Source organism: Diabrotica virgifera, chromosome 8 (assembly GCF_917563875.1).
Source record: "Diabrotica virgifera virgifera chromosome 8, PGI_DIABVI_V3a".
Taxonomy (NCBI): domain Eukaryota; kingdom Metazoa; phylum Arthropoda; class Insecta; order Coleoptera; family Chrysomelidae; genus Diabrotica; species Diabrotica virgifera.
In genome coordinates this window covers 46159908-46173969 of record NC_065450.1, presented here as the reverse complement: position 1 = coordinate 46173969, position 14062 = coordinate 46159908, and the positions used below count along the sequence as shown (strand labels likewise).

The 14062-nt window shown below is 32.9% G+C and overlaps 2 protein-coding genes across 2 annotated transcripts in view; both read left to right on the top strand.

The window, feature by feature from the left end:
* The window catches only part of LOC126889941 (ATP-dependent translocase ABCB1-like), a 341038-nt gene that overhangs the window by 94780 nt on the left and 232196 nt on the right, over positions 1-14062 (top strand). The window lies entirely within an intron of this gene.
* The window catches only part of LOC126890148 (ATP-dependent translocase ABCB1-like), a 124605-nt gene that overhangs the window by 65704 nt on the left and 44839 nt on the right, over positions 1-14062 (top strand). The window contains exon 14 of the mRNA XM_050658998.1: positions 4917-5155. Coding sequence (XP_050514955.1) covers positions 4917-5155 — 239 coding nt within the window. The remainder of the gene's footprint in view (positions 1-4916; positions 5156-14062) is intronic.

Here is a 14062-nt window from a genome sequence, read left to right as displayed (position 1 = left end):
AACTTCTGCTTGTTTAAAATTATTGGGAAACTTTCTTTGTCTAAGACATTCATTATATAATGATGTTAGTACTGGAATTATTTGTTCCGACAATGCTTGAAGTATTTCAACATGAATATTATCCAGTCCAGGTGCCTTCTTTCTCTTCATTTCTCTCATACTTTCATATACTTCTTATTCTGTGAATTCCTCTATTTCTCTTTCTTCTTCTATTCTGTTTTTATTTGGTATTCTTGTATCATTTCTTCTCTTATATTTCTTTGTTATAATGTTTCTCCTTCTAATTTATCTGGAGGTAATAATACATTAAGTAATGTTTCGGCCGATTCTTCCCAACTTTCTGTAAATGTTCCATCTTCTTTTTTTAAAGTAGAAAGCATTGTCGGACATCTAATTTTTTTAGAAACTATTTTATATGGTATTCCCCACATATCTAATTCTAAGTGTCTTGATACGAAGGTTTCCCAACTTTTAGCTTTTGTTATTTTTATTTCTTGTTTATATTCTTGTTTTAGTCTTCTATACTCACCTAGAAGGATTTGCCTCTCAAGATAGATACCACATCGTTGATATCGCTTTCGCGCATATCTAACTCTGCTTCTCATTCTTGTGAGGTTTTCCTTCCAGGCTGAGTTTTTTACTTTACTATTTTCTTTTATTTTTGGTATTGCTATATCCATTGCTTTTTTAATTTGTTTGGTTAATTCTTTTGTTGCAATATTTATATTAGATCCCCTTTGTACCAGACAAGGTGGTCGAAACTCAGACTTTAATAGTTCATAATTTGCTTTACCTATATTGTATCTCACCGAAGATATTTCCGTATTACGTGGATTCAGGTTATTAAGATTGAAAGTTATAAGGTTGTGATCACTTATTGTTGCATGCTCCATCACTTTCCAATCCTTAACTAGGTGTGCTACTGCAACATTTGATATTGTTATATCTATATTGCTAGCCGCACCAGCTCTGTTCTGAAAAGTTGGTGGGTTTCCTGGTTTATTGTGTACTATCAACTCTATGCGTGAAGTAACAATGTATTTTAAGGGTTTACTTTTTCGCACTGTTTTTTTGGCACATTTTCATAACAAGCGATCCACAATTATTGGGATCAAAGCTAGCCGTGTAAAAAATTACGTATGTTTTGTTTTAATCTGAATTTATGTCATTGGTTTATCAATTAATTTTGATTAACATTATAAAACAGAAAAAATCAATGAAAACCTTTAACAAAGAACTTAATCAGAAATAAAAAGAATTAACAAAATTATAAGTAACAATAATAAATAAAATCAAACAATATGCTGTAGTGTAGGAAACAGAGGTTGAAACTCGCAAAATCGATACAAGTTCTGCTTTATTTTTTTCTGATATATCAAGGGGTGCTTATTATGAGACTAACTTTTTCTTAAAAAATTTCTTCCCGAAACCCCCTTTTCATCCTTTTAAAGGGGGTAATTTGTGGTTTTTGCGAAACGTAGCCCTTCCTGTACCTTTTGCAAAAAATTTCTTTAATAGAAATAATATGAAGACGACTATATTTCCTACTATTTACTTCCCGACAGTATAATATGTCTATCACCCACCGTTTGGCGGAGGTGGCGCCCCAAAGTTGACAAATTTTTAAAAAAAGATGTTTTAAAAAAATATGTTTTCCTAACTGTAATAAAAAATAAGAAGAAACCCTGCGGCAATTAATTACAAATAAGTGGCTTATTTTTTGATATAGGATTCATTTAAAGGCAATTGCAAATTTTTTAATTACAGGGTACTTAAAAAACCCCTTTTTATACCATCTGAGCCGCCTATGCTAGAGTAAAAAAACTTTCAGCGATTATCCATGTACTGGTGTTATTTACAAATTTCTATAATGCACCCCCATTTTTTTCCGGTACCACCCCAAAAAAAAAGAAGTAATGAAGAAAGTGATTTTCTTGGAATCCTTCATACACCATGCCCTTTATTAAAATGCTTTATATATCATTTTGTGCACGTTCTTATTACCCATGCATGGACACCAAAAGCAACCCTTGGTGCAACCCATGTAGCCAAAAAAAAAAATAAATAAAGGAGGGGTTGAAAAATTTTTTTTTGCTTTTTGCCCCATATGGACATATGTTCCATTAATTGAGTTTTTCATAAATATATATGATTATTGCAACATCCCTGTGGAAACTAACCCTATCCTTGAAAATAAACTGCAGAAACTACCCCTATCCCTTGGAGAGCATGTTTTTACGATTTTCTCATTACCTATGCATTTTTTATAAACAAAACTTATACTAAATTAAAGACCACTATTTTCTCTACAAATAAGGACCTTTGCATTATTTTCGTATAAGCAACCGTTACGGCACAGTGGCGCCGTAAACCTCAGAAACACTTTGGCGGGTTCCAGTTTTTGTTTTTTTTTTTTTCGTCACCTATTCATTTTATTGATAACGTCCTTATGGAAAATAAAAGAACACACTATCTGCTACACATTATGGCCTATGCATATTTTATTTTCTTTGCAGCCTAAAGCCACATTGGTGGCCCAAAATCAATTTTTGATTATTTTCTTTATTAATTCTCTTTTTTTGGGGTGGTTCGGAGGAAAATATGGGGGTGCATTATACAAATTTGTAAATAACACCAGTACATGGATAATCGCTGAAAGATTTTTTTACTCTAGCATAGGCGGTTCAGATGGTATAAAAAGAAGTATTTTAAAATGTAACACCCTGTAATTAAAAAATTTGCAATTGCCCTTAAATGAAACCTATACCAAAAAATCAGCCACTTATTTGTGATTAGTTTCCGCAGGGTTTCTTCTTAATTTTCATTACAGTTAGGGAAAAATATTTTTTAAACATCTTTTTTAAATATTTGTCAACTTTGGGGCACCACCTCCGCTAAACGCTGGGTGATAGACAAATGCTGTCGGGAAATAAATAGGAGGAAATATAGTCCTCTTCATTTTACTATAAAGTAAATTTTTTGGAAAACGTAGAGGAAGGGCTACGTTTCGCAAAAACCACAAATTACCCCCTTTAAAGGGATGAAAAGGGGGTTCTGGGGCGAATTTTTTTAAGAAAAAGTTAGTCTCATAATAAGCACCTCTTGATATACCAGAGAAAAAAATAAAACCGGACTTGTGTCCATTTTGCGAGGTTCAACATCTGTTTTCTACACTACTGTATATACGTCCACCACCAACATCTCTACATAACCTAACTTTTCTTGTTAAGTTGACGTACACTACAAAGGTGAGGTAAACTGGAAAGTATATCTTAATTAAGAATAGGCATGCACTGTATAGCTATCTCTGTGGTTATAATCAAATATCCTTAACTCGCGTTGTATTGATGATGACATATGAGCACTAAATTACAACAAAAGTTTTGACAGTTTTGTGGTTTGAAAGAAGTTAGAGTTTTTAAATGTCAAAGTTCTAAAAATTTTAGAATAGAAATAAATTCCAGTGACGAAGATTTTTTTGTTTTATTTATTTATATTTTAAAATTTATTTGTTTATCGTAGATAAAATATTGTATGAAACTTTGCGTGAAGTACTTTTGCGAACTTACACGATGTATAGCACTCGCTCCGCTGTCGCTCGTACTCTAAACATCGCGTGCTTTCGCAAAAAGCATACTTCACGAACTTTTTCATAAATAACTATTTTACTTCGCCTTAAAAGTTATTGAACTATATGGTATACAGCCAACTCCCAGGAACTATCCCGTTTTAATTTAATCATTTTATCTATTGAAAAGTTAAAGTAGCGGGTAGGAACTCTTTTATATAGTCCTACCAGGGAAAGTGAATCAATCCCTGCCTTCTGCAGATTTCAGGAGTTTCCTGACCCGGGAAACTAGTACCTGCTGAGGGTACCTTGTCCAGGGTCACGGATGAAGACCACAACGGTATCCATGGCGGAGAAGAACATCTTCGGTACGGTGTGTATGGCGGAAGTGGCGACCCCCGATTTTAGGGTTGGTGTAAAATTAAATGGGGCAGGTGGAACTCCTTAGCCATGGTGAAGGCAATTAGCTAAGAGACGGTCACTCTAAATTCAAAACTCTGGTCCTCAAAGTTTGAGGGTTGAGGCAATGGGCTTGCTCCTCATTCCTCGGAAAAAAGTATATTGCAAAAAACCCGAAAGTAAAGCCTCGGAAAAAGGACGGACATTTTGGAAGACGAAATTGGCAACGAAAACGGTTATTGAATGTTGGAACGTGGAATATACAGGGTATTAAAGAAAAGACTGCAGAAGTTCAGCAAGAAAGTATAAAAATAAACATGGACATTCTAGTGTTAACTGAGAGCAAGAAAAAAGGACAAGGAGTAGACGATATACGAGAATGTGTACACATATATTATATATAGTGGAGTTAGAAAGGATGAACTTGCCAAAAGAGGAGTATCCATACTCATTCATAAGAAGTATAAAAATCGTATAACAAGTTGGCAAACAATAAACGATAGAATAATAACAGCGAATTTGACCATAAGGGGGTGTCGTTTATCAATTGTGGGGATGTACGGACCGAATGAGGATGCAAAAGTGGAAAAAAAAAGAACAATATATCGCAACTTTAGAAGACATCATAATACAAATCGGTAAAAGTCGGGAGTTCTTACTTTTAGATATGAATGCACGAGCGTGCAAAAAATAGGAAATAATGTCATTGGAAGGTTATGGAGAAGAAACCCTAAATAATAATGGCGAGCGGTTAATAGAACTTTTCTGGATTCCTCGTTATTGGTAAGAGATATTAAAACTATGCAATGTTTGATATAATTTGCGTCTACTGAGTGGTACGCATGTTTAAAATAAGGCCTTTTTAGTGGTGTACCAAAAGTTTTGTCTCATTAAAATAAACAAGTTTTCGAACCATATCAGTATTGAACATTATATTATTTTCTTTTAGACTGCAGTAGAAGCCATCGGTAATATACGAACAGTTGCTTCTTTGGGCTTAGAAGAAAAATTTCAGCACATATATGAATCTGAGCTTATGCCGCATTATAAATCCTCTTTAAAAGCAGTGCACTGGAGAGCAATTGTATTTGGTCTTTCCAAGAGTTTGTTGTTCTTTGCCTATTCTACTGCAATGTATTATGGTGGATTTTTGATTAGGGATGGATTGCCGTATGACAGAGTATTTAAGTAGGTATTTTTATAATTATTGTCTTAATTTATATCTTAATTATACCTGAACTATATGTTAAATAAGACGCAACAACCGTAAGAAAATTACAAGAGAATAAGAGATGAAACACATGCACTTCTGAGAAGAAAAATAAAAACGGGGCTTTTCAAAGCACTGAGAATGCTCCTAAAATACTGGGATTGACTATCTAAACAATTTATATATACAGGGTGTCCAGAAACTCTACCGACAAACGAAGACAGGAGATTCCTTAGATAATTTTAGGAGAATTTAACCCAATTCATCTAGTCCGAAAATGCTTCCTTAAGGAGCTAGAGCTATTTGAAGATGGCGTTTGGTAATTAGTTTTTCTTAAATATCTCCAGAACACTTCAATTTAGAAGAACGAAAATTAGTAAACATATTTATCTTCCGGAGATAAATCAACTACATCCATGGCAAATTTCTAGTACCGGTCATAGGCGTCCGTTTTATGTAGGGCAACAGTTATATTATCGCATAACTTTTTTGGTTTTTAATTTTTAAGCATTTTTGAGTCTGGATTATTAAAATGTAAGGTATTGTAGTACTAAAATGTACTCTTGCTTTAAGTCGGTAGGGCACACCATTTGAAAATTTTTCGATTTTTGAATATCAAGGGAAGCCGGGATTTGAGGGAAGCATGGAGAACAGAAAAGATACCGGAAGACTGGGAAGAAAATATATTGATACCAATACACAAGAAAGGAGATGAAGCGGAATGTGATAACTATAGGGCTATATGCTTATCATCAGTGGCATATAAAGTCTACACCGGGATAATAGAAAGGAAGCTCAGGAAAGCACTGGAAGGAAAACTAGAAGAAGAACAAGCGGCTTTTAGGAAGGAAAGAGGAACAACAGATAATATATACATAGTGAGAAATATAATTGAAAGGAAAAACGAAATAGGAGAAGACTTATATATTACGTTTATAGATATTAAAGCTGCTTTTGATTCTATAAATAGAGAAGTAATATGGTCAGTAATGGAAGATCTGCAAATCCCGCAAAAGATAGTAAGCGTGGTAAAAAGTACGTATAGAAACGTACTTGCTAAAGTACAAATAAACGGAAACAGATCGCCAATAATAAACCTAAGGAGAGAAATAAAACAAGGGGACAGTCTCAGCCCAGTTTTGTTTATATTAGTAATGGATAGAGTAATGAAGAGCGCTAAAAGATGGTCAAGGCAATTACAGTCAATAATAGCGTACAGGAATTTAGTACCAGTGAGAATGAAGGGATTACTATATGCAGATGACTTAGTAATAATAGCAGACAATAAAGACAAAATGCAAAAATTAATCAATATATGGGTGGAGGAAATAGAAAATGTGAAAATGGAGGTAAATGTAAAGAAAACGAAGACCATGATAGTAACCCAAAAGAAAAGGGAAGAAATAAACCAAACGATATTTAGGTGCAAAAACGAAATAATAGAAACAGTCTCGACGTTTGAATACCTTGGAGTAATAATATCAGAGGATGGAAAGATAGATCAAGAAATCTCATACAGAACGAGAAAAGCAAATAAGATCTACTATGCACTAAATAAAACAATATTTGGAAAGGAAGAAATAGATCAAGAAATAAAACTGAAGGTATACAACGCAATCTCTGTGCCAACTTTAATATATGCAAGTGAGACATGGGTAAACAATGCAAAAATAGACAGTACAATAAACGCAGCGGAGATGAAGCAGCTAAGAAAAATAGCAGGAAAAACGAAATTGGACAGAATAAGAAATGAAGATATTAGACAAAGACTGAAACAGTTATCGATAATAACCAAGATGCAAAAAAGAAAATTAAAACGGTATGGACACATTAACAGAATGGACCAGGGAAGACTACCAAAGCAGGTGATGGAATCGAAAAGATATGGTAAAAGAAGGAAAGGGAGGCCAAGGAAGAGATGGATCAATCAGATTATAGAAATTGGACAGGAAAAAGGAAAAACACATCAACAAATGAAAGAGTTAGCAAAGGACCGCAAGAAATGGAAGAGATGGAGAGAAGATGAATAAAACCTCCGACGCCCCTGAGGGGCATAAGGAGTTTCGAGAAAGAAGAAGAAGACTATCAAAAATAAATTAAAAAAAACTATTTAGAAAAACGAAAACTGGTACGTTTATTTATAGTCCAGAAATGAATCGATTTCATTAATTGCGAATTTCAACTACTGGTCATATGCATCCGTTTTGGGTAGGTCAACGGTTATTTTATCGCATAACTTTTTGTCTTTAATTTCTAAGAATTTTTGACACTAGATTATTAAATTAAAAGGTATTCCAGTACTAAAAGTTACTTTTGCTTTAAGTTGGTAAAATACACGGTTTTTCTTTTGAAAATTTTTTTCAATTTTTTTTTTCAAATTAAAGAAACGAAAAATTTTCAAATCGATTTTTCTAGAAAATGGTGTGTCCTACCGACTTAAAGCAAGAGTAACTTTTAGTACTAGAATATCTCACAATTTAAGAATCCAGTATCAAAAATGCTTAAAAGTTAAAGATAAAAAAGTTATTCGATAACATAACCGTTACCTCACCCAAAACGGACGCCTATGACTGGTACTAGAAATTCACAATGAATGGAATCGATTTATCTCTATAAGATAAATAGGTGTACCAATTTTCGTTTTTCTAACGAGAAGCGTTCTGGGGGTATTTAAGAAAAACTAATTAAAATACGCCATCTCCAAAGAGCTCTAGCTCCCTTAGGAAGCATTTTCGGACTAGGTAAATTTGGTTAAATTGTCTTAAAATTATCTGAGGAATCTCCTGTCTTCGTTTATCGGTAGTTTCTGGACACCCTGTAGAGAAACAACAAATGACGTTGGAACCAAAAACGCCAGAAATTGTCATGAAGAAAGAAGTTCGCGTAAGCAAACTAGTGTAGGAAACAAAGGTTGAACCTTGCAAAATGGACACAAGTTCGGTTTTATTTTTTTTCTGGTATATCAAGGGGTGCTTATTATAAAACTAACTTTTTCTGAAAAAATTTCGCTCCGGAACCCCCCTTTTCACCCCTTTAAAGGGGGTAATTTGTGGTTTTTGCGGGACGTAGCCCTTCCTGTACCTGTTACAAAAAAATTTTTTTAAAGAAATATAAATAGGACTATATTTTCTACGATTTATTTCGGACAGCATATGTCTATCATCCACCGTTTAGCGGGGGTGGCGCCCCAAAGTTGACAAGTTTTTAAAAAAGATGTTTTTAAAAAATATATATTTTTCCCTAACTGTAAAGGAAATTACGAAGAAATCCTGCGGTAATTATTCATAAATAAGTGACTGATTTTTTGGTATAGGTTTCACTTAAGGGTAATTGTCCTATTTTTAATTACAGGGTGTTACATTTTTAAAAACCCCTTTTTATACTATCTGAACCGTTTATGCTAGAGTAAAAAGACTTTCAGCGATTACCCATGTACTGATGCTATTTACAAATGTGTATAATTCACCCCCATTTTTTCCCCGGAACCACCCCAAAAAATAGAAGAATTATTAAATAAAGTGATTTTCTTCGAATCCTTCACACACAATGCCCTTTATTAATATGCTTTATATATCATTTTTTGCACGCTATTATTATCCATGCACGGACACCAAAAGCGATTTCCTAGTGCAACCCCTGCAGCCAAAAAAAGTAATAAAATGGGCGGTTGAAAATTTTTTTTTGTTTTTTGCTTTTTGATTTATATGGGCATATGATTCATCAATAGTGCTTTTCAAAAATATATATGGTTATTGCAACATCCCTGCGGAAAGCACCCCTATCCTTGAAAATATACTGCAGAAACTACCCCTATCCCTTGGCGAGCATGTTTTTACAATTTTCTCATTACCTATGCATTCTTTTTAAACAAAACTTATACAAGATTAAAGACCACTGTTTACTCTAAAAATTAGGTCCTATTCATTTTTTTCGTATAAGCAACCGTTACGGCACAGTGGCGCCGTAAACTTCATATATGCTTTGGCGGGCTCCAGTTTTTGTTCTTTTTTTCGTCATCTGTTCGTTTTATTGATAAAGTACTTATGTAAAATAAAACAACATAGTGTAACCTACAAATTATGACTTATGCACATTTTACAATCTTTGCGCCCCAAAGCCACAGTGGTGGCCCAAAATCAATTTTTGCATATTTTCGCCACCTACATTTTATTGCAGTAATGCTACCTTAATAGCACAATATTCACCCTTAAGTGGCCGCTAAGCAGTGGCGGATCCAGGGAGGGGTGATGGGGGCGATCACCCTCCCTCTCAAACCAAGTGATATTATATTTAAAGATTATAAAAATATTCATTTATTTTTATAGAAATTTAGCCAATTGGCACCACTCTCTTAACCATGCTGGATATGCCACTGTCGCTAAAGCATAAAAAGTACGCCATTCTTATAAAAATAATAATATAACATAAGTATTTCTATTAAAATAAATGAATATTTTTATAATCTTTAAATATAATATCACTTGGTTTGAGAGGGGTAGGGGGGTGATCGCTCTCATCACCCCCCGGGATCCGCAAGCGACCACTTAAGGGTGAATATTGTGCTATTAAGGTAGCATTAATGCAAGAAAATGCGTGTATGTGGCGAAAATATGCAAAAATTGATTTTGGGCTACCACTGTGGCTTTGGGGCGCAAAGAATGTAAAATGTGCATAGGTCTTAATTTGTAGGTTACACTATGTTGTTTTATTTTACATAAGTACTTTATCAATAAAACGAACAGATGACGAAAAAAAAACAAAACTGGAGCCCGCCAAAGCATATATGAAGTTTACGGCGCCACTGTGCCGTAACGGTTGCTTATACGAAAAAATGAGTAATATGCTTAATTTGAGTAAATAGTGGTCTTTAACCTTGTATAAGTTTTGTTTAAAAAGAATGCATAGGTAATGAGAAAATCGTAAAAACATGCTCGCCAAGGAATAGGGGTAGTTTCTGCAGTACATTTTCAAGGATAGGGGTGGTTTCCGCAGGGATGTTGCAATAACCATATATATTTTTGAAAATCACTATTGATGAAGCATATGCCCATATGGATCAAAAAGCAAAAAACAAAAAAATTTCAACCTCCCATTCTATTTTTTTTTTTTTTTTGGTTACAGGGGTTGCGCTAGGAAATCGCTTTTGGTGTCCATGCATGTGTAATAATAACGTGCACAAAATGATATATGAAGCATATTAATAAAGGGCATTGTGTGTGAAGGATTCCAAGAAAATCACTTTATTTATTAATTCTTCTTTTTTTTTTGGGTGGTTCCGGGGAAAAAATGGGGGTGCATTATACAAATTTGTAAATAGCACCAGTACATGGGTAATCGCTGAAAGTCTTTTTACTCTAGCATAAACGGTTCAGATGGTATAAAAAGGGGTTTTTTAAAATGTAGCACCCTGTAATTAAAAATAAGGCAATTACCCTTAAGTAAAACCTATACCAAAAAAACAGTCACTTATTTATGAATAATTGTCGCAGGATTTCTTCGTAATTTCCGTTACACTTAGGGAAAAATATATTTTTTTAAAAAACATCTTTTTTAAAAACTTGTCAACTTTGGGGCGCCACCCCCGCTAAACGGTGGATGATAGACATATGCTGTCCGAAATAAATCGTAGAGAATATAGTCTTATTTATATTTCTATAAAAAAATTTTTTTTGTAAAAGGTACAGGAAGGGCTACGTCCCGCAAAAACCACAAATTACCCCCTTTAAAAGGGTGAAAAGGGAGGTTCCGGGGCGAAATTTTTTCAGAAAAAAATAGTCTTATAGTAAGCACCCCTTGATATACCAGAAAAAAAATAAAACCAGACTTGTGTCCATTTTGCAAGGTTCAACCTTTGTTTCCTACACTAAACATGAAGTAGAAAAATAATACTTGAAAAAATCAAGAACTCAAAAACTGCAGGTTACCATCTTTACTTGAGATGAAATAAAAAAAAAACAGAATGCTATTATAAGATAAATGCATCAAAAACGAGACCCGACACAGCCAAAATACAAAAAGTACTGGAAACAGCAGACATGAAATTACTAAAAAGAATTAGAGGAATCACATTGAGAGACCGAATAAGGAGTGACGAGATGAGAACAAGCAATCAAATCAGTACAGAATGTCGGACGCAAGAGTCATAAAAATAGCATGAGACAAATCATTAAGTTATAGAAGAATTTCAATCAGAAGTTATAGAAGAATAGATTTTAATATACATATGCATGATAATGATAAAAATAGAGATAAAGACAAATTATTTTCTTTGCTAGGATCATACAATTTGCTTCCATGTGTGAAGGAATATACTCGAATTACAAATACCACAAGTTCTCTAATTGATAATATTTTCTCTAATTATAATGAAAAATATACAGTCACAATTCATAAAACTTTAATATCGGATCACACTGCTCAAAGCCTAAGTTTTAATATATGTAAACAAAGTAGTGCTTTTTGCTTTAAAAGAATATTTAGTCCTTGCAACAAACAAGATTTTCAAAATCGGTTGGCACTAACAGATTGGAATAACATTTATGAGAGTGATGATGCCAATGAGGTATGGAATAGATTTCATAATATTTTTTTATATCAGTTTAATTTGAGTTTCCCGATTAAAAAGTGTATCCTAACCGAAATGCAAGAAAGAATTATATTAGGGATGAAATAGTAGTGGCCGCAAAAAGGCAAGTTGATATTCTTTATGTCATTAGTTATAATGATAACAGATTTCGACAAGATTACAATGATGCAAAAAAGAATTATGAAAGAATTTTGGCACAAAATAAAGCGAAAAAATTTAAACAAAAAATAGAACAATCTGACAACAAAACTAAAACGGTATGGTCAATAATTAATGACATAAAGGGTAATTCAACATCACAGAGGGAAATTCAGATCCCTGGAGAAGGTAACACAGTGGCTAATAACTTGAATGAGTATTTCTTAAACTGTGCGTCTCTGTTGGTATCAGAATTTTCCTCAAACTCCTATGAATCTTCTATAGAACAAGCGAATAGATCTATGTTTTTAAGACCTGTAACTCAGGAAGAAATTGTTTCTATTGTAAAAGGTTTGAAAAATAAAGAGAGTTGTGGTGATGATGAAATTTCAACATCAATTATTAAAATATGTTTAAATGAGATTGTTATACCATTAACATATGCAGTAAATATTTCTTTTAAGTCGGGTGTTTTCCCAGATAAACTGAAATTAGCAGTTATTAGACCTTTACACAAGAAAGGCAGTGTGGCACAAATTGAGAATTATCGACCAATTAGCTTGTTGCCAAGTTTCTCGAAAGTCTTTGAAAAATGTATGAGTAACAGATTGATGGAATATATGTTACAAAACAATGTATTTCATAATAGTCAACATGCATATCTAAAGGGCAAAGGGACACATACAGCAATATATCAATTTACTCAAAATGTCTTAAAATCACTAGAACAGAATGAGGTTGTACTAGGGTTATTTCTAGATTTAACAAAAGCATATGATTGTGTGAATCACGAATTATTAATGAAAAAACTAAACTTATATGGTGTAAAAGGGGTAGCTCATAATTGGTTTAAATCGTTCTTATCAGGAAGATCACAAAGAGTAATTTTAACAAAAGATAATAAGAATGTTAAATCTGAAATTAGACCTATACAATTAGGCATTCCTCAGGGAAGCATAATTGGACCGATAATTTTCATTTTATATATAAATGATATATCACATTGTATTACTAGTAACAACTGTAGTCTAATTAATTATGCTGATGATACGAATGTTCTAGTAACGGGAGATCATTTGGAAATTCTACTAAATGAATCTGTTGATATTTATGAAGAAATGTCTAAGTGGTTCTCCAGTGAGGGATTAATTATTAATAAACAAAAAACGAATTGTTTAATTTTTAGAACAACTAGGTCAAATGTGGAATATCCAAATAATTTTCTGTTAGATGATACAAACGTTGAATTTGGCACTAAAACTACATTTTTAGGCATGACAATTGATATAACATTGTCATGGGAAAGTCATATACAGCAACTTAATAAAAGGTTGAATACTGAGTATTATCGCAATATTTAAGTCAAGATGACCTAAAAACAATTTATTTTTCAAATTTTGAATCTTTAGTCCGTTATGGAGCAATTTTTTATGGCGGAAGCAATGAACTTGATAAAATATTTATTTGTCAGAAACGAGTGCTAAGAATTATTAAAAAAATGAGATTCGGAGCGTCTTGCAGAGGAGTTTTCAAATCTAATAATATTTTAACAGTACCTGCAATATATATCGAGGAATGTCTACTATTCCTCTTTAGAAATAAATATCTGTTTGAAATGAATCTACCTACACATTGTTACAACAATAGGGAGATTAAGTATTTATCCTATCCACAGATTAACTGTGACAGAGAAGGGTGCCAAATATTCTTGCATGAAATTATTTAATAAATTGCCCCACGACATTAGAAAAATAACACAATTAACTCAATATAAAAAAGCTGTGCGTAAATTACTATTGCAGATTGAACCATATCAGGTAATAGATTTTATGAATTCTAATATTTAACAGGATTTCTGTAATTTTAATTTAGTTTTTTATGTTGACGAATATTTCGCTCTGCGTATATGTATTGTTGTGATCTTGATTATTGATATGAGATAATATTCTTATATGTTACTTAATTTAATCAATGTATTAATACTAATCTAATTAATTAACCAGATCACATATCAATATGTTTTCAGTCTCAGGGCGAATTATAAATTAATTACTTACTTCGGTGGCTTCTAAATATTTCTTAATGGTTCCTAATCGGGATAGAAAAGAAAAGAGTAAAAAAAATACACATATGGGTTACAATTATAATCAAAATATTTTTT